The sequence below is a fragment of the Diadema antillarum genome, unplaced genomic scaffold, assembly GCF_040938485.1.
Source record: "Diadema antillarum isolate AM-2024a unplaced genomic scaffold, OU_Dant_1.0 scf00000054, whole genome shotgun sequence".
NCBI lineage: Eukaryota > Metazoa > Echinodermata > Echinoidea > Diadematoida > Diadematidae > Diadema > Diadema antillarum.
The window spans coordinates 7,936-30,000 of record NW_027270943.1 but is presented as its reverse complement, the minus strand read 5'-3'; the positions used below and the strand labels follow the sequence as shown (position 1 = coordinate 30,000).

At 38.8% G+C, this 22,065-nt stretch overlaps 2 protein-coding genes across 2 annotated transcripts in view; both read right to left on the bottom strand.

Annotated features, from left to right (window-relative positions):
• Positions 1 to 4,763, bottom strand: part of LOC139715737 (uncharacterized) — a 9,470-nt gene extending 4,707 nt beyond the window's left edge. The window contains exons 1-2 of the mRNA XM_071627285.1: positions 4,569 to 4,763; positions 1 to 683 (exon numbers count right to left, since the gene is read on the bottom strand). The exon at positions 1 to 683 is cut by the window's left edge and continues 328 nt beyond it. The gene's annotated coding sequence lies outside the window, so the exon portion shown is untranslated. The remainder of the gene's footprint in view (positions 684 to 4,568) is intronic.
• A 4,394-nt stretch (positions 4,764 to 9,157) lies between these two features.
• LOC139715719 (atrial natriuretic peptide receptor 2-like) lies at positions 9,158 to 21,996 on the bottom strand (the record flags this gene model as incomplete). The annotated part of the gene is made up of 11 exons (XM_071627269.1): positions 9,158 to 9,860; positions 10,207 to 10,304; positions 11,398 to 11,588; positions 12,172 to 12,346; positions 12,837 to 13,029; positions 14,168 to 14,311; positions 14,899 to 15,100; positions 16,472 to 16,621; positions 17,923 to 18,094; positions 20,545 to 20,730; positions 21,784 to 21,996. Coding segments are annotated over 11 exons (2,427 nt in total), but the record flags the coding sequence as incomplete, so codon positions are not given.
• Positions 21,997 to 22,065: the final 69 nt, after the last annotated feature.

The following is a 22,065-nucleotide window of genomic DNA, read 5'->3' as shown; positions in this document are numbered from 1 at the left end:
TTTTTCGGCCGTTTGTTTGTCTTTTGATATAATAAGGAGATGACCAGAATGTTGTGATAACGGCGTCCTTCCGTTTTGCCACACTATAAACAAAAAGACTTTTAGAACTGTATATCGCACAATGTGTCTGTCTGGTAGGTGTACTGCAAGCAGACACAGCTAAATATGACAACTCTTCGGTGAGAAAAGGAGAAATCACTTAATGCCGTGCTGCATGATGTCCGCTATTCACTCGGGAAGTTCGGCGAAAAAGAAGACTCAATCAAGCGTGTTATGTCCTTGCTAGGAGAATCCTAATACGAAGTCAGTCGTGATTACTGCAATAGACCGACCTCCCAGACTTTATACGACTCCAAATCAGCAGCGCAACCTATTTTATGTAAACTGAGACTGTGTATATACCTCCTCGTTTATCTGACGGTGTCTGAACAGACGGAGTTATCATGAGAGTCTAAGTTTATCTTTAACATCACTTCCAATTTTGCTTGGGCTCTAAGCGTGACGCCAGTCTCCTCTCGAGTTGCTGAGTTCAAAGTATGGAGTGTACCGACGTTCGACAGTCTTTAGTCACTGTTGACTCTGCTTATAGGGAAACAGCGTGTGTGACGACGTTAATTCAAACACGTGGTGTCTACCGTCATGCCGTCGTAGGTAGCTAGAGTGCGTTTGTTTCAGATCGCAACCTGGGTATAGAAATACATATGGAAAAGAGACGATATTAATATCTTCCAATGGGTTCCATGGACATTTGCTCCAGCGACAATATTGCTCCCATAAAATATCTGCACGCTACACCAAACATAAGTTCTGCCCACAAACATAATAACCCTAACCCTTATCCTAATCCTAATCCTGACATCAAACTAAATCTAAAACCCGATCACAATCCTAACCCTAACCCTAAGTCCTTGGAGGAAAACGATCGGAGCAATTGTCGCAGGAGCAACTTACATCGTGTCATCGTTCCCATGGTAGGTATGACAGAATCCTTAAATGTCATTCTACATGGAGCACAGCTACAGTAAGGAAAACTTGAAACTAAAATATCAATACAGTACATACTTCCAAGATGATAGACATGACTAAAGATATAGCTCTACCTTGCAAGCAGTGATAATCTCTTTAGCTTCACTTTCATCACCTTTCTTGAGGTATTTTTAATTTACAGAGCAAAAGTAATATGCAGCCATCCAAGGCTGTCTGGTTGAATGTTTTTAATGTTGTATCAATGCTTTTAATGCTTTTAATGTTAAGAGCATTGGCTGAACACTGAAAAGGTAAAATGTACATGTGGAAAAAAGGACAACACTGTATGGCCTTTCAGTTTTCATTGTCTTCTGTATACTCCGTAGTCTTTCCAGTAAAATAAACGCAATACTTGTATTACCTATCAAACGGTATTACCCGACCTATTTCACTGTCTGGTGGCGATCGCTGTGAGCAGCTAGGTTCACCAACCTTGTCTAATCAAGGAGTTACCATATATAACTCTCTGGTTCAATTACACAGTTGTACAGGGAGCGTAGCAAAGCAGTGCTATATTTCAACAAAAGATACTATAGGGTCACGTTTGGGTCTTTGTCCAATACTTCAGGCTAGATGATGTAAAATTTGTCCAGTACTTCAGGCTAGATGATGTAAAAGCATCTAAACCATGGTAGTTTGTTGTTGTTGTTCTCATTCAGCGAAACATTGAGCGAAGAGAGGAAGAAAGATGAAAGAGGAAGAAAAATTAGATAATGAAAAGAAGGAACGTAGGAATTATGTAATTTAGTAGGTGATCACCTTGAATTGAATTTTGGTAATTATCTCCTTTCAACACACAACCCACACTTGACGCGTAGGGGAGGGGCCGCTTTTACAAAAGAGTGGATCTTCAACACCTGACGACAAACGTCCCGTTGTTTTGAAGATCCCAAAGCCTCAAACCGCGCATCAAGTGGAACGGTAGCATTTTTTTAATGTCTCAACCGCAGAGTTTAACTTCCGGCACATTCATTCCGGCATGTTTGATTTTGGGGAGCATACCCAACTCATTTTTAGGGGCCAGTTATTTCACGGCATTCACAGAAGGTGGGGGGTTATAGGTAAATAGACAGCATTAACAATGGACACGCTTCATCTGTAAAGACGACAATGCATCGCCATGTCTTCGGCTGACACGATGTACATGTACTGCTTCTGGTGTCGCGATTATCGGCATTATTTTCGAGTTTCCACTTGTGTGATAACCTTGGTAAACAAAACGTGTGTTAGTGTGTCAATAGTATTAAACGGGAATCGTTCCGGTCTCCATGCTGACTTGGTATGAATGAAACACACATAGTGCAGGTCTAGTTCCAAGGACTTTAAAATTACGAATGAAGAGAAAAATGTCCGGGCTGTCAGACTAGAAAGGTCTGTTTCTTAGAATGTATCCATTGAACGGAATAGGAACAAGCAAATAGAAGACGACCTGATCATGTTCTGCCGTGCTTTAGTGACAAATCAAAGTGTTTTCCGTACAGGCATGTGTATATGCTTTGAGAATGTTCAATAGTGACATTACGACACATCATTAAATTAGTCAGTTTCAAGTAACTGAGTATAGTCAACATGATGTGTAGAACAGAGTATCAAGCATCGAGTGGGTAAGAAGGGCACATTAAACGAGTAGCTCTACTTAATATTAATTGACTCCCTTCTACAGACAGTAAAATAGATCTATTATGGCCATTCAGTAACCTTACAACTGTATGTCCCATTCGCAGTCGTACTTCCGTGTTCTATCAAATCCTTTACTTTACTGCTAACAAATGACTGAAGTCTGTACGTTGAATGATGAATGAAATATGATGTTATTTGAATAAATATGAAACTTAAATCATTGATGATGGTCATTGAAATGACGCTGATAATTATTACAAGTGATGGTACCTGGGAAGAAGTTATTAGTATCATTATGATATTTGGTAATAAATACAGAAATGCTCAATGGAATATCTAACTAAATTATTTCCTTCATGAATATAAAATTAGGTGGATACCCTCGACTGCATAACATCACGCAAAGTTGGATAGATGAGGAAAATAAAATTTAAAATTTCAGCGTCACTCTCTTGAGATCATCATAATCCTTTATTGTCATAACCTAATCAATTTTAGGATTTAACGTTTTCCTCTTGAGACGACATCGAGACCCAAGTTCACTCGAGGATAGTGAAATCATGTATAAGGACCCCAAGAATGTGAACCTCATGTCGTATTAAACGGAATTTCACACATACATCTTTGTTTTACCAAATGTCATCTTTAGGTAAAAACTGTGGAAGAAGTATGAAGCATTTTTGGTTGCTTCAACAAGTGTTTTAACAATACTATTACGTCCAATTCTCACGTGATAATGATCCATAGTCGACACAACGCGTAACGCGTTACATCAAATATACCTCTGACGAGTATACTATGCGGGTTTGCCTCTTTTTTCCATTGATACAAACACAATCACACGACCAAATGCCCCGCAAGGAAATGTATTGTTGAATCTGTGCTAATCCTCAATTGAATGGCATTAACGACAGCATAACTTGAAAAGCAATACCACACGTCAAAAAAGCCGCATTGCATGGAGTTAAAAGGGTATGGCTTGTCACGAGCATGAAACAGGAAATTACGTCTGTGCAGCTTTCTTCAAACTCTGGGTTTTGTGCATTGTAGTTCGTCATTAAGATTGATACAAATAATGATTATAAATCATCGCACAAGTTTGGAAGGAGATACAGTAATGGTTTAAAGAGTATGCTTTGTGCAAACTCTATCAGGGTATACGTACATACACACAAAATTAACGCAGACAGAGAAATTTATGATCAAACATACATATACAAACAGTTAAGCAACGGCTATAAATTATATCAGAAATGGTAGAAGCCCTTTAAACGACGTTTATTTAAATACCTTTCCTCAAGCGAAGCCTTACGGGAATAAAGCCGCTTTGACCTCTACAAATACTGCCTTTTGTACTGAACAAACACAAGCGTACTTTGGTTTGTAGCCTAGCTTAATTCTTCTGAACACCGAGTGAGGAATTATCACGCATGACGGTAAAAAGCACTGCTGTCAAAATCACACGCTATGCATACCAGCACAAAATGTTGATCAACCAGGGGAGCTGTATATCAACGACGTCAAAGTCATGAAATTAAAATGTATACATTTTACTATAAATCATTATCATTCTAATTTGAAAATAGCGGCTGCATCCTGCACTTTGCGTCTTAACTCTTCAGTACACGACAGATAAGGATGCTTGCCAGAGATATTTGTGTTGACAGTCTAGTTGACTAAAATCATAGCTAATGTGACTCTCCTCGCAACGGGGTGTGAGAACGAAATAGATGAGAGAAAACATTCTTTTTTTATAGCATGGCTAAGAGTTGAACATTTTGCTCGTAAAAGCTCTTTCACCATACGTTCGTGAAGTAAATATACCATTTAACACTGCAAGCGGACAAACGTCTCTCACAACCTGTATTCAAATCAGATTACGAGTAACATAGTGACATATGCCTTTTAAAAGTACAGCCTACCTCACATAAATGGTGCGTACTCCTTAATAGCTTCATGATTGCTGTAAAAGAGGATGTCCCAGCACACGTACCTACAACCGTCTCAGCACAAAGTTCGATCCAGTATCACAGGGAGTGCGCACGCTGGTTATGTTGGGTACAAGCCGCACCCACATTTTAGACGTGTGAACTTCTGTTACAGTCGAAACTCACTCACTACATCTGTAAACCTGAGTTTTCGCATTATGTTTGGTGCCTCCAGACGCACAGCTATACAAAGAATGACGGCGACCGCATTAGGGGAAAAAAAAACACCTCCCTCAGAGCAGACAAAAAAAAAATATTAATATAAATGACAAAAATACAGGGCAGAAAATGTGTGGTGGGAGAGAGAGAAAAAAAAAAGGAGAGAGGGAGAGAGATAACGATCAGGCTATAAGTGTGCAATTGAAAATCATACATGCATGAAAGCGTGAGGAATGTCACTGCACCTGAAAAATATGCCAGTCGAGAGAAAGGGTTGTGGAATTCATATGATTGTAATATCTTCCCACTTATTTCATTGACTGCATGCACAATGATTTTTTTTTTTCATTTCGTTTGCCCTGAAGAAGAGGTTAAAGGCGTTATTTTATAATTACTCTGCATGGACCATTTCCAACTAAATCATGCTTTTTTCCTAGCATATTGAATATACCCTCTATCTTATGTCATGTTGGCACCTACCAAAACGTGCACCTGTATTGCTTATCGGGCAGTATTAATGTACACAAGATTAACTCTTTAACTTTTATTGGAAGACACGGGGCTTAAATGGGATCTACTTCGCTGCTATTTTTTTTTTTGCATAACTTTTGAGTTTCATAGATTATGAGTTTTTTTTATCACAAAACGCACTCTTTCATATTGTTTTCCCGTCTTCACAATGAGGTCGGATTCCACAAGTAGGAAGTAATATCTAAAAAGTACAAACTATAGGAACTTGAGGCTACTTATGTTTTTATTTCGGTGGAAAACTTTTGAAGTCATGTAACATCGTGTGGCTCTTGCAGCTTAATAACAATGCATTCACACACACACACACACACACACACACACACACACACACACACACACACACACACACACACACACATACAGACACACACACGCACACACGCTCAAGCTGGCTCCAGAGTCGTTCAAAATGTAAATAATTATCATGAACAGTCGCTGGCATTGTTTTAAAAGAAGCAGGTATAACTGGTATTAAAAGTCATATGTTCATTATACTGACCCAAACAGTTCTATTCACCTGCCAAGCATAATGTAGATACAGTAAGGTTGGTGCAAAGATATCTTCAAGTAATCTGTAAAAAGCTACTAAAGTTTTACAAACATAGTAATTCATTAATTTATGGTGCCTGCCTCAATCATGAGATATCGACTTATTAAGTTTTGCTCGAATAAGCGAATGACTAATGCTAAATTTAAGAGTCTATGTGTGGGATGGTATCAGATATATATTTTTTTTTTTGCCATTCGTGCTGTTGTTGTGAATGGTGTTGCTCTTTTAATGGTTGTTGTTGTTGTTGTCACCCTCGTTAAATAAAAAGCTGATGTCTTCCCAAAGCACTTCTCTTTTCGAGACCATTGTTGGCAGAGTGCTGGTTTTTCCGCAGCACAAATACAATGCCATGCCGAATATTAGCACGAATGACTCCTTTGTTTATTCTAGCTCCTCTTCACACAACGATATTATTACACATAACAATCATCAATGATCAAACAGAACTCGGTATAAAGGACATTCAGTCTCCGTGTAGTTTTTCCTAGTTGTCTGTTGTTGTTTTTTTATTGTGCAACATCTCGATAAAAATCGAGCACTGAGGTTGGCCTAATTGCTCGACAAGACTCAATAATACTGTGCCAGAGTCTGAATACATATTACATTCACCATTGATCGACATCATTATTTGCTTCTTTAAAAAGACACTCCATATTGCTCGAAAAGTAAGGTAATGTCAGGTATTTGCAGAAGTCCGATAACTGCTATTCCAGCTCGAGATCGAACTTTATCAATGCATGTATACGTAGTCAGGCACATTTAGCACAACCCGTGAGTATTTCCGTCAGTCACCCCTTCATTCTTGTGGAGGTAAGTGGTGCGCGGTGCGCCCATCAGCCGGTATGCCACATATTGGCTGGCAGAAGAGCACTGCTAATGCCCCGCGCTTATGCAGCACTGGGTAATGATGAGACACTCACACAAGCAAGTTTGTATAACACTCCAGTCTCCAGGGGAGTGTTTCATAAAGCTGTTCTTAAAGTTACGAACGACTTACGAACGACTGGTGATCAGTTCTTGTACTGAATTATTGAAATTCTGATATGTATAGCACATCAGAAGTGATCACCAGTCGTTCGCACGTCGTTCGAAACTCTAAGAACAGCTTTATGAAACACCCCGGTGAGATTAGCTATTAGAAGATGTCTTTATTATGGTATGTACTCGTATTCGACACTCGCTGTTCATTGGTCGACATCTGCTCTATGATACTGACGTCACGGCCGGAGAGACCCGGCAGTTTTGTTTCCTATATTGTCTATTGTCCTTGTTGAATAATATGAGAGAGCAAATGAAACAATGCTGTATTCATTTAACATCTATTTCATTCTTCTTCTTCTTCTTCTTCTTCTTCTTCTTCTTCTTCTTCTTCTTCTTCTTCTTCTTCTTCTTCTTTTTGCGTATCACTTTGTTTCTTTTTATGAATTCTACTCAGCCTGGTTCCAGTATTTCTCCCTCTCCCTCTTCAATAGTTCGTAAAGCATTATCTCATGAGCGAAACCGAGTTCTGGGTTACAGTCATTAAAGACTCAGGTGAGCTATATAACACGTACAGAAAAGGACCGTCTAAATTCACAGTATAGGTCTATACTCTTGGACTGTCATCTCAATATCGGCAGTGGATATTAAGGCACACATATACAACACATTAACCTTCAATCTGTTCATGACATAAGTTCAACTAATACATCCTTAAAAGATGAGATAACAAGACGGAAAGATATTTTGGTATCAGCACTCCAATGGCACTTGGAAAAATAGATGTACACTCTCATACAATGTCCATCTGAATTTTGAGTACTGTGAGCCACCAACATGATAAAGGTAATGACGGAGTTAAAGATGACTGCTTGATAGGAAATGGCAATCTAGGTAACATATTTCCTTTGTTTTAATTGATTATGATTGTGATTATGATTGTGATGCATTATGATTATTATGATTATGAAATATGATTCATTGTGATGTATTTTGATGATTATGATGACCGAGAAAATAATTATATTGGCCGTTTTAGCTTAGTCCTTATCAAAGTAACGTACTTCATCTACCTCCATCCTGAACTCAACGCTTCAGGAATGCTTGACGGAAATATGTTGTCGAAAGAATATTGCGCACAGAAAAAACAATAGCAGATATCAACTGATGATAATAATTCATTGTAACTTTGTGCAGTGACAACGTCACAATCCAAAGAAGCATTTTATTTCATTTTGCATCTTTCATTCTTAATCATTTTGGGATGTCAGTCAAATTTGAAATCTACGCATTTGCGGGAAAGATCAAAATGGATTATACTCACAATAATTCGAGGACGTTTACACTGTTATCTGATTCACACACAGATAACACACACATTTAGTCCAACTTGTGAATAACTTAAGTACTATAGTTACATCTGTTCACTTTCCAGCATAAACACTGCTCATTCAACTTTGTTGAACACGTGTTGAGCGACTACAAATATCTAATAATGTAGCACTTAACTGCAAAGTCCAACATTTTGATGGCAAGATCATCCCTTGAATTATGCATATAAGAAACACGAAACGAAATGACGTCGACTCTGTATATAAAAATACTATATCTATTGTATTCAAACATTATAAACTCTCGGCAATTATTTTACAGTCATTACAAACTCCGTATCTGCTGCTCTTTATAAACAAACGAGATGTTTAAGTTTTCCTTTCAGCATACCTGCGCAAAACACACAAAATATAAAAGGATTTTCTTCTGTCATTTCTATAAAGTACTCTGTTATGTACAACATGTAAATTGTGAAGTAAGATTGAAACATATGTTAATGAATGGTACTGTGATCTGGAAAGAATTCTGGCAGAATACATTAGTGTTTATGGAACTACATTTCGCAATTTGATAGACGTATACGATTTATGTATTACGCATTGAATGTGGATTGCACTCGCTGATAATATAAGTAGTTACATCTATTCATATAACATAAATCATAACGAGATATTAATAGCCAATGATTTCACAGACAAAAGATCATTAATACAATTCTAATCGTGGATCTTTTGGTACCAAAATAAAATGTTAAAAGCTAAAAATAGGAATCTCATGCAAATCAGATATTCATTATAATTTCAATCATAATTCTCTGATGGGGAATCTTGAGTTTGAACAACAACAAAAAAAAAGCTTCAGAAGCGCGCATTTTAACGGAAAACTTTGAAGGTTGTTTTTTTTTCCGCGTGCAATGTACCACTGCTCTGATTTGAAGTAAAAGAAAAGGAAAAATCGTTGTTCAGAGCAGTAATTATGTCTTGGAAAATTTTGATGTGTTTACATTGATATTCGAATGCACTTTGGTATTGCGACTGGGAGACTGGTAGTTATTGTTCTCCTTTATTGCACTTGTCTGTCGACTGGGCAGCCACCTGTTCTCCATTTCCATCACAGACGAAGTTGTCGGCGTTGAAGGCGAAGTGATGGGTTCGCTGTAGCCAGACAATTCCTCCTCCATGACTGCCCCTCTTGGATCCATCAGAGGGTTTTCATATACCTCTCTACCATCATCGGGAGGTGTCGACTCTTCATCTTGCACGAATGGTGAACGTACCCGCGTGTCATCTGTTATTGCTAGTGGTCCCTGCGTGGAGCTAATCTCAACGTCCTCTCCACCAAGGCGAGCGTTCTGCCTTAGAGACGCGTAGTCTTTAACATTTAAGTGCGTTCCAGAACCGCTCTGGGGCGTCTTCGACCTGCTCCTACCACCTGTAGCAGGTTTGGAGTTAGTCACGTGATCCTCTTCTGTATGTGGTTGGTGGATATCGCTTGATTGAGACGAATGGTTCCTTGGCATGCTACCGGTTTCCGGAACGGTAGAAGGCCGAATTGGAAGATCGCTGTTCTCCAAAGATTCTTCCATAAGTCTGTTTTCAGGAATGTCAAACGCAGTCTCAGACATTCGGTGTGATGGTGACAAGAGACTGTCTTGGCTAATCACAGTGTCAGTTGAACTGTCGAAAATGAAAACAGGCAGTCCATAATATTGATTGGAATCACGTTCGGATGATTAGTCGCATTAGATTTTGCTATCTATATAATTATATTCATATTGTCACATTATTGCTCAGTGAAGATTGTGTCTTCATTTGAATGATACGAATAGATCATGTCAGTTTTGATCTCTTGCAGTGTTGGAAAACAACAGATAAGTTATGATAGGCTATATGAGTAGGTTCATCAAGCGATTGACCTAGAACGAATTTGCTTAAGCCTTGTTTCACTTTAATGTCCATCCTTTTGTTTCAATGATATTTTTTCTTCATGTTCAAGGAAATACAAGTTTTTTACTGTACTCACATTTTTTTACCCAAGGTGCGTTCAGAGGAAGACTCCCGCTGGATTGAGATTTGGTTGTCCTTTCCAATCAGCCAGAATGTTGTCATTTCCCCTTTTCCCTGCATCGCACAAAGAGAAAAAGAAAGTGTATGCTATAGCAGGGCTCGACACTAACGGTGGCCCGGTGGCCCGGGGCCACCAAAAACGCACATCGGGCCACCCAAATATCAGAAATGAAGACTTTGGTGGCCTGATCGGGCCACCAAAAAAGGTCGGATGTTTGCCTATGGGCCTTCAAAAATAAAAGTTAGTGTGGAGCCCTGGCTATAGGGATTCTTCCAGAAAGCTTCAATCAAGAATCCGTGTCACGTAAATGTAAATGGTCATACGATTATCTCGAGAAATCTTTAACACGAACCTAGAAAAAAAAGGTCTTTTATCCCACTTAGTAGTGGGTAATCTGTGTGAAATTCGACAAACCAACAACATTTTAAGAAGAAGAAGAAGAAGAAGAATGATAGTAATGATAAAAATGATAATAAGGTTGTATTTATACAGGGGAGCCTCTTCAGTATTGCCACTGCTCTACCAAAGGGCCCCGCTATCATTATTACCCCAGCGTTGCCAGGTACCCATTTATACACCTGGGTCGAGAGGGACATAGTGGGTCGATGCATTTCCAGAAACCATGTTACTTATAAATCATAGGATATTCGTCATTTCTAGAACGAAGAAACGAATCTTGTTCTCTTTGTTGATAAAGAATCAACACTACGACGAAGCAACTGCGCGAGAAAATTACATCATGGATCCTTTCTTCTTTACCATGTTTACTGTCACTTTTATGACACAATACATAATTTTTTTTTAATGTGACACAGAATTATCGGGATTATGAATCATCTAGGAAACCTCCAAAGTAGTTTCAGTTCCAATTCTTTACTCATATATTGATATTGTGAATTCACGTATGAAACTAAGAGCATTGTGTTAAAACTTGTCTGTCACCAATGTCTTTATATCAATGTTGCAAAACTGCCAATTTCATTAGCCGAAAAGGAGCAGTAACTCTATACATGCACGATGGTCGAATTTACGCGAATATTTGTGAAAATAAACGGACTCTGAAGTATCAGCGAACTGGCACACATTTACGCGATCATTACTCCCTTTTGCTGTTTCTCTCAGAGCTGGATTCTCTTGATGACTCACCTTGATTTCAATCTGCCCTCTTTTCTCCATCACGTAGCCACCGAGTTCCCGGAGCAGGGAGGCTGTTGTTAGGCTGATGTGAATCTTCTGCGGCAGACTATTGGATTCCATCCGTGATGCCGTGTTGACCGTGTCACCGAAGAGACAGAACCTTGGCATAGTGAGCCCCACGACTCCCGCTGCTACGGGACCTGGAGATGTCGTGGGAACAAGATCAGCAAGCATTTCCGAAAGTAAAACATGATTATCGCGTTGATTTACAGTAAGGGTAAGAATACGTCCGTCATCTATACTGTTGTTTAAAACCAAGTCGAACACACACTCCACACACACACACACACACACACACACACACACACACACACACTTGTAGATAGTGATAATATAGACAGCTATTCATGATATAATTTCTGCTTTGTCATCATCATACATCACACCTGCACTAATCGAACACTGGTCTCATTGGCAGCTACGATAGAAAGAGTGCTTTTATCAATTTGTTTTTCGTTTTTACTTTCAATTCCGGTGACTCTGCGGTGTCTTCTAGGTCGTCATGGATTAAGAAACGTTTACCTTCTCCTTGTAATGTTGCTTTATAAAACGTGAATAGAATATTAAAATTTTTCTCCCTTAAAAACTCATTTACGACGCCACGTTTCTGGGATCAGGTAAGTATCGTCTCGTAGAGTTTTCTACCACAACTGTGTCACTCGTCAGTTCTCGGCAAAGTGACTACGCCGATAGAGACGCTCCCCTTAGCCTCCTCTCACTTACCGGTGTTGATACCAATCCTGATCTGCAGCTGGTGGTCGGGTCTGTGTCGAATGCGGAATTTCTTGACACCAACAAGGAGCTCAAGGGCTACGCAGGCGATCTCGCCGGCGTGTCGATTACCGTTTCGCTGGGGGAGCCCGCTCACCACCATGTATGCGTCACCTATAGTTTCCACCTACAACAGTGTCAAGAAGGCAAGTAACGGTTTTAAGGTTCGAATATCTTTTGACAACTATAGAACCGTAGAGGGCTCTGGACAGATCTGTATGGAAACATGTACCATATTGTTATTCATTAATTGTAACTGTCACTCATAATACCATCATACTGAAATCCGATGGGTAAAATGAACAGCAGCAAGTTGATGCTTTCGATTGGTTGTCGATTCCACAGTTTTTAAGCAAGAGGAGTTGGTGGACTTGGGGTTCAAAACTTAATTTGAAAGCGAACTGTTTGAAACATAAATGTTTCTTTTTACGACTTATTAGGTGGAATATGTAAGAAGGATTGTACTGATTGATCGTTTTGGACCACAGTAAAGTTAGCAAGATGGAAAAAAAACTCAATGCTTACACCCTGTACGTCAAGAGAAGAGGAATATCACATTGTAAAGGCGTTTCTAATTAACACTTTGAACCATCGACTACATAACACGTAAAACGAACCTTATACACGTCGAACCTTTCCAAAATGGCGTCGAAGCATGTGTACAAATCATTTAGGAGGTCAACAACCTGCATTGGCGTGCTCTGCGACGAAAGGTCAGTGAACCCAACGATATCGCTGAAGTAGATGGTCACGTGATCAAAGAACTCGCCAGGGAACGAGTGTCCCTTTTTCAGCTCTTCTGCGACAACTCTGCAGGAGAATAAAATTGAGTTTATTGAGTCTTTGACTGTACAGCACAACTCCCTCTACCTCAATTACAGCAGGACACGAAAACATTAAATTACTCAATCTTCTGTCATTCAATTTGTGTTTTGAATGATACATGACGCAGATAATTATAGCAGACACGCCATCAGCCAATGTCAGCGCATGGGAACTTTTTGATCTTGAAACTCTACAGCATCATCGAGAAATTATCATCAGTTTTCACTTCTCCATTATATACTTTTAAACATCTATTAATCTCTCTCCGTGCAACAAGTAAATCTTGTGCTCAGGGAGCCTCCGGTACAGCAATCCATTATCTTTGGAATCAACTCTCTAGCAGTATGAAGCAAATCTCTCCTCTTGATCAATTCAAGTCTTATCTAATCAACTATTTCTGGATAGTCAAATCTCAGCTTTTCGTAATTTTCTTTTTTCCCCTTAATGTGCAGTGGTTGACAAGTGCTTTCATTTATGTACGATTTGCATTCCTAGCTGTCGTTACTTCGTATCACTTCTCTCACCATTTATGGACAGCTTATAGAGGTTTTATTGTAATTTCCATTTGATACACATGACTGATAATTCTAGTTTCATGATATTGATATTTCCAGCAAAAAAAGGAAATCCTACATTGCTATGGTTGTATTTCGTGATATCAATCACCCGTGTCAGTGGGTGAAATTAATTCAAATTGTGTGAAGAGAACAGCGACTAAGCTCGTCTTTCTACAGACATAAAATTCGCAGTGTAAAATGCAGCTTACGTAAAACGTTCTATAACCAACTCAATTTCGATTTCAATTTCATTTCAATCCCAATCTTTATTTTCCATTTTCGAAATTCCCTTTGTTTCAAGTATTACACATATTTAATGAAGCGTATCACATCATCTGAGATTGACTGTCCTTGTTATGATATTTTCAGTCATTTTCACAATTCTCTCGAACCCAAAACTTTCATTAAAAAGAAATGTCGGATCCATCATGGAGACGGGAAAAATATGCTGGTATTTATTATTATTTTTTTTTTTTTTGCGGGGGGGGGGGGGGAGTTAATGGGAACATTCTACCCTGCATCCGAACTATTTTGCATCAACTGGTGGCCTCCCGACTTTCACTCACTGAGGCAGCATCCTATAGAGGAGGGCGTCTGTCTTTTTCTTCTCCTCTAAAAGTTGGCCCGTTCGGTCTGCAACCACTTTCTCCAAGTTCTCAGTATACTTCTCCATCTTGGACAGCATGTTGTCAAGAATGTCCAGCTCCTTTCTGTTAATGAAGAACACAATCAATAGCAATTTCCCAACATTACGAGAAATGATAGCCTGCAGTCGCAAGCATGACAAGGCTGGTATTGTTCGTTTCTAAGTATTCACATAAGTTTTGCTTTAACACACACACACACACACACACACACACACACACATCTCATTTATTACAATTCCTGCCAACTGATAATCATATCACAACCACTTTGTCTGCAAAGACCTACATACATTTATGATGAACCAGTATTCAGAAAATCGAAAATTTACGGAAGAGTAAAATTAGACCGGTGACTCATGCTGAACAAAGCATACAAACTAACCCTGCTGGAAAGAACACAGTGTAACAAAGTGTAACACAGTGTCCCACAGTGTGACACGCATTGTGAACACAGTGTGAAATCTCTTCACAGTGTTAAATTTGAGCGTTTGAACCATCAGTTCACATTATGAAACAGAAACTTGCTATGTGAGCACTCTGTGATTATAACCATTGGTTAAATGTGAACGTTTTCAAATAGTCGACAATGTGAACACACTGTAAACAAACTGGGGGACACTGTGTCCTTTCCTGTAGGGAGCACGTCTCACCTGCCCCGCTGTATGACTCTCAGTTTATTTCTGATGGTAGTGAAGTCGGGTCGGTCCTCGGGTAGTTCCTCCCAACAAGACTTCATTAGTTCGTTGATCTCGGTGAATATCGTAGACATCTCCGAACTGTTCATGAACTCCTCTTCGTTAATCTTCGGCCGGCATGGTGGCTCGTCCCTTCGTATCACTCGACGGATGATTTCTGAAGAAAAAAGAAGTAATGATTAAACATCGGTATTCGTAGAACAGGATTGGGTAATAGGATTGGGCAATATTAGCTCTTTTAATGACTCTAATACCAACACAAGTACAACCACTTTGAGAGTTTCTCGCTGAGGAGAGTTTATTGCATGTGAAAGTGTAAGCTGTCGCAAGCTGTCGCAAGCTGTCGCAGTAAATAAATAGCCATACATTTATCAATGTGTTTTGTTTCACTTTGGAGTGGTATCCGACTTTGCCCAGTTTTGAGACAGTGCTTGTTCATACTTTAGGTCGCAAAAAGTTCTTGCTAAATAAGTAAACTTGAATGAATATAGATTAGATGCTGTGCTGTATTAATCTGGCTATTTTTTTTTATCAAGGGCAGATTTTTTTTTTTTTGTTCTGTCAGTGCTGATATTCCGTAGAGCAGTACCATAATGACTATAATACACAAACAAGTATTGTCATGTACAGCATTGTATACCTGAGCGAGGAGAATCAACTTTGGTAGGAAATCTAATGACACGACACGCACACTAATAAATTTAATGCTTTATGACACAGTGCTTGAAACGGAAACGGGGAAGTGTTTCGAGGAAGTCATATCATCACGCACTGGCACAGAGTGAAACAAGGAAGCTTGTTGATATTATCACCGAGACTTTCTGATAATACTGCCATCTACGACGGGGGAACCCATAGAATAGCGGCAGTCATCCATACCCATTAAAGGGGACCTCCGGATGATTTTCAGACTTATACATATGAACAACTCTAAACTAGTTACACTGGGTGCAGAGTTTCAGAGTTTGTAGTGAGAAGTGTTTTTAAAATTTATAAGAAATAACAATGAAAAATAACAATGAACAAGGATGATGCCATGGGCAGCCCCACAACAAGAATGCATGAGTTGGGCTCAAGGAAGCAGAACAAAAGAAGAATGTCTGTGCATAAATTCTACACATGTGAACTTGTCAAGCATGTGGTATCGTTATGAAATTACATTGCTATATTTCTGAAATATTTGAGGATCCTATGTCATCATCTCTGTTCAATGTATTTTTTTTTTTTGGGGGGGGGGGGCTTAGAGTATTGATTTCTCTGCTCAAGGACCACAATAAATTCCACAAATGTATACTTGAAGCTGTTGATTTATTTACTACAGGATGTGAAATTATGAAAATCGTCTGGAATACCCCTTTAAAGCCTGCTTGATAAAGATGCAATATGACATAATTGAGATATGTGATAAAAGTTAAAGATGTAATAAAGATGACACGAAATGAAATACCACCACATAACCACAGAGCAAAACGCCGCACACTATGTAGTTTAGATTCATGTAGTCTAGTTAGTGTTTCAATTCGCCTACCCCTTGACGTGTAGCCGGATAGATAGTAAGGTGCACTTCTGGTGACGATTTCTTGCAGAATGATCCCAAAGGAGTAGACGTCCCCCTTCTGAGACCCTTTGCTGGGCAGCAGCTCCTGGCGAAGCAGCTCGGGAGCCGTCCACAGCATTTCTGTTACAGGAGAACATAGTATACCACCAGAGAATGATTACACAATATTTAGCTCTCAGAATTTTTGCCCTGGAATGTGATACAAAATAAACATGATATGCAAATAAACCCCTCCGATCACAAGAAAAAACTGGAATTGTAAATGAAATTGTAAAAATCTGCTTTTAAATGCTCTATAAACGCGACTTTTGTACTCTGTTTTTACAAAAAGTCCCTAACGTGGGAGGGGGGGGGGGATATCCCCCCTCCCACACCCTCCCCCCGCTCGGTCGCTTCCCTCCCTCGCCGAGGATCTCACACCGTCACATTAATGTACCCCCGTATGTAATAATCATAGTCCTTCGCACTGATCTTTTTTTTTCACTAGTCTTGGTTTAATTCCTTAGAAATTTGCTTTTAAATGCTTTATAAACGCGACTTTTGTACTCTGTTTTACAAAAGGTCCCTACCGTGGGAGGGGGGGGGGTTGAGGGGGGGATGGTATCCCCCTTCCACCTAGGATCTCACATCGTAATATAAATGTGCCCCCGTCGAGATTTTGCCCCCCCCCCCAAAAAAAAAAAACAAACACACACACAAACTAACAAACAAACAAACAAACAAACAAACAAACAAAAACAAAAACAAAGAAAAAACCAGAAGTGTTCCGGTGCGCTTGTTTGCACATATGCAATTATGCCGCGATCTGCCAAGAGCCAGCATTGCAGTGAATTTGAGTACAAGACTTAGTGTACAATATATTTCCGTGATCATTACCTTGTTATAGATATGGCGCCAGCTATTGTCCAAAACTTTAAATCTCGATGCAGTGATTATTCCCCCGTGAAGGCAAATGCATCATGATAAACTACCCAATCAATGTATTTTGACCTGAGTGAAAGATAATGACAGAATGAACATTTGTTTGTTCGTTTGTTTGTTTTCTTGCTTTCTTGTTGATTTCTCTGGGTATCATCTAAGAGAGACAATCGCTGTGTAAATGACATACAATGACATTCAATGACTACAATATTACATTCATGCACTTGATCAACCGGAATAATCTGCAGGGTACTGCGCATAATCTTTAGAATATTGCATAATGCATGCATTGCAGCACTACCTGACAACATGTACCTGAAAAAGTAGAAGTAACCAGGAAAAAAATCTGGGAGGAAGTTGTAGCAGGAAAAGAAGAATGAAAAAAAAAAGATAAGACAGAATAGACGACGATGGTGAAGAAAAAGTGAAGAGTATGAGTAAAATGAGATAAAGAAAAAAGATGTCCCAAAACACAAATGGAAGATTTAGAGGATACTCACTGGAAAACTTAACCTCGGCGTCTTTCTGTTTCATGACGTCTTCCTTGAGAATATTAAAGGAGAGAAGTCCGAATCCCGAGACTTTGAGTACCCAGCGGCCGTCTACAAAGCATGTTGCCGAGCTGAGAAGGCCGTGCGACTTGATCTCCGAGGCATGGAGAAATTGCATCCCCTAATACATGGTAAATAAACGACACCATTATCAGCCGGTGTAACGAGTCATTCTTGCATACATGGCTTGGTGTTGCCAACATCCTCTCAGGGGATGTGCTTTTTATATCATTTTTATTTTACCAGTAGCTTGGCACCTGGCGAAAATATGATATGTATTCTGATGACGGAAATGAGATTGCGAAGACATTCCTCAAAGATACTTTTTACCATTAGGAGCAATGATTAAAAAAATGTTGGAGTTATCTCATTTGATGCATACATGTATTGTGTAGGTCAGCTGTATCACAAGACATCCTACTATAAAAAATGTCACAATAAAGCCTCAAATACAAGGAGATATCACTATTTTCTCAATAAACAACAACAACTGTACACGGTTTATTCTAGAAAGAATTTTGCTATAACCATTGTTCACATTTTGTGTACTTAACAGTAAAATTTTTACATTGATTGTTTCTATCCCTAACTCATATTTTATAACTATTTTGAAGCACTAAAGCTGAGTTTTGTTTTATCTGCAAACGGTAACTACTGCCATTAACTTTTCTCGGGGAAGTCGAGTAGTGTTGAGTGATGTTTTATCTTCACAAATGCATAGATATGTATTCTCGAAAACCGAGGATGATGAAAAAAGTTATATGTAACTCTGTCTATCATGTCCATACATTGCCTATGGTAACGGTTGCCAATCACTGTCAATGTTAGACAATATTGCAAATGCTCGTAATGTGGAGAAAACTGGAGTCAGCAGAGTTACGAGTATTGTTTCATACGTAATGGATATTGTGTAATAACATGGGCCCAAAACATTTGTCAAAGATGAAGTATTAAGTAGAGCGTTTGATACTTCTATTCTCTTTGACACAATAAGGTGGAGACCTTTAGAATACAACGGAGACAGTGGTATGATGGAAAATTAAGGCAGAAGAAGCAGGGGAAGGTATCGTCTCAAATATTTTCAGCGCATCAACAAATTGGCAACAAATAACTAGATTGGCTACGCATCTTTTTTTTTTCTTCAAAAAGCAGAAAGCCCGCTGGTGTCTGTAAGTTCCGAAATAGTTTTGTATTTCATTTCAATTGAAGCTTCATTCTAAAAATGACATGATTAATCAACTGTGTTGAATTGTGGCAGAATAAGCGAAATTTAAACTGAAAAAAGTTATGGCTTTTAGCACTCCATGAGAAAGAGAAATGATTGAAGAATTCATTGAGTATATCAACATGTGTATCTCATCAAAGAAAAACATTAACGCTGCCAAATTAGTTTCGTAACGGGAAATGAAATGGAACATGTGGAACGGTGAGCGAAAAAAAAAAGATTGAAATAGCGACAAATTACGGGCAATTTTCATATCTATCGGATTATACGACGGTTACGATGCATAAGTGCATTATACGGCTGATGACGATAATTATCATGATGACATCAAGCTTATATCACAACTCACAATGTAATAGTATGGATATACAAATAAGGTCGCGTTTATAAGATTTTGCATGCCGAGAATCACTGTTTTGAAACACTGATTCGGAACACTGATTTGAAAAACGTTTTGTCAGGAGAGCGTTTATAAGATTTTTCCCCCGAACGTGTTGGGGCTCTCACTCACACTGCGCAGTCTGTTCCTCAGCAAAAGGTCGAACAGGGCTCGTGCAAGGCATTGTGACGTCATTTAAACAGTGTTTGAGATCGCGGTTGTGTTTATAAGATTTTTGAAACACTGTTTCTACAGAAACACTGTTTGAAACGCACTATTTTGTGCAATTTGAAACAATGTTTCAAAACACTGTTTCAAATCACGGCAAGCGTTTACAAGATTTTTTTTTTCCCTGCTAGAAACACTGTTTGGCCGGAAACAATGTTTCAAAACACTGTTTCTGGCCAGAAGAAAAATCTTTTAAACGCACCCGGATACAAATCAGTGAGGGTTTTAGTAAGAATTAACCACAAAGGTACATTAAATTTGGACAGCCTAATACGTCCGAGGCGATAGCCGAGGGTGTTTAGACTGTTTCGGAGGTACCGAGTGTTTGTAATTTTACCAAAGCTTGAACAAACTGATGTGTATTATTTGTTTTATAAATGATGAAGCAGGTCTTGGTCGTTTGATAAATCACCCTCATTTTAAAATCTGATAGTAGAATTTCAAATGTACATGTTTTGAATTATGCGGTAGGCATTTCCTCGAGTAAATAACAAACTTTATTTTACTTATTACCGGTCTCAAGCAAAATTACATGTTTAGGTAAAATAAATGCCTTGTCACGATTGTGTATATACGCTCTCATCCAATCATTTATCACTGTGCGATCTGCTTCATCATTTCATAACAGGTAATTTCATAAGTAGATGCTTTAATGAGCATACTAATCAAGCTTTTAATATCAAAATTCAGCGATGATAAGTATAGGATAATGAACAACATGTAAGGACAGGTAAAATACCCTAGCCAGATCTCGAATGAAGGAGGCCTTGAAGCTAAGGTCGAGGTTGAAGTCATCATTGTTGAGTATACTATGAAGGCTGCCTTTAGGACTGTACTCAGTGACGTGGTAGAACATGTCGCCACTGGTGGAGGGGAAGCATAGCCCCAGAAAACGATTGATGTTGTCCTGGACCAGCCATCGCATCTGGTTAGAGTCAAATGTTACAATACAACAGGGGATAAAATTCAGTCTTCAAAATTATGTAATAACGTATAGGAGTGTATTGTACAATATAGAAACGGTTGTAAGTACTGGAATTATTGTATCACATTGCTATTGGTCACATGTAATTCTATTCATTGGAAGAGCCTAGATGCTTAGATTAAAATTGGATTAAACAAATACAAATCAAGAAATAAAATGATAACATTAAATATGATTTTATGACCAATTTTTCAAGTTAAGATTGATACTACTCCAGACAGCCATTTATTTTCTTTTGGTGAGTTTTAAGGAGGAAACCTGGGTAGGATGTGTTAAGATACTGTACAGTCGATAACACTTTATAGCGCATGACCCATTTCAGCTTAAGTCGCATAACTGTAAAGAGTACATAAATACTTGTATTACAGACAGCTCGATTTTGTCAAGTGAAACATGACAATAATTACATAATCTGATATATAGATTAATCAATCAGAAGGAGAAATGATACTAGCCTTTAACACGACACAATATAAACGAATTTCAACATGATAACCTCCGCAAACGAGGTAATGTTTTTGCCACGTTGATCTATCTATTTGTCTGTTTGTTTGGTTGTTTGTTTCTTTGCAAATTAACTCAAAAAGTTCACAAACGAATTTGGATGAAATTTTCAGGAAAGTTAAAAGTGACACTACAGGAACAGACGGTTAAATTTTGATGGTCATCCGGATCACTGTCTTGATCCTGGATTTATTTTTTATTTTTTTGAAGGATTTTTTTATCGTTGGGAAGTAAACCCATTTTCAGCATGTTTGTTTGTGCTCGACGGAGGTCTGTGCTCTCCGGGTGCTTATCTGGGTCCTGTTTTATGAAGAGTTACAATTTAATACATAATTGATTTTTAGTCTATAGCGGCCTGTGTGTCAAGAAAATTTATAATCGATTATATCTTTTGATGAAAGAGGTTAGACAGTGTAACCCTGAAGGTGGGGACATCCTTTTTCTATTTAATGGAAAACTCGACCATAATGCATCGCACGTGAAACGGACCTCCTTCAGTTCTCTCTTCATTGCCTTGTTGAGATTAAAGTTCTGAACTTTGACCTTTCGCAGTACCACAGTCTGAGAGTTGAATGTGGCGAAGGTGTGATTCTGCGCAGTCTTGCTGCCGTCGGCGTTCTTTGTGGTTGAAATGTTGGAGAGCAGCGAAGGCTTGCTGAGGGCGTTCGAGAGATTTTGAAGGCGGTAATTGGAAGGGAAGACCTGAAAGTCAAAGAAGGACAAATGAGGAGATAGTCATGTTTTTGAATCCAGCATCAGAAGAGAGTTACT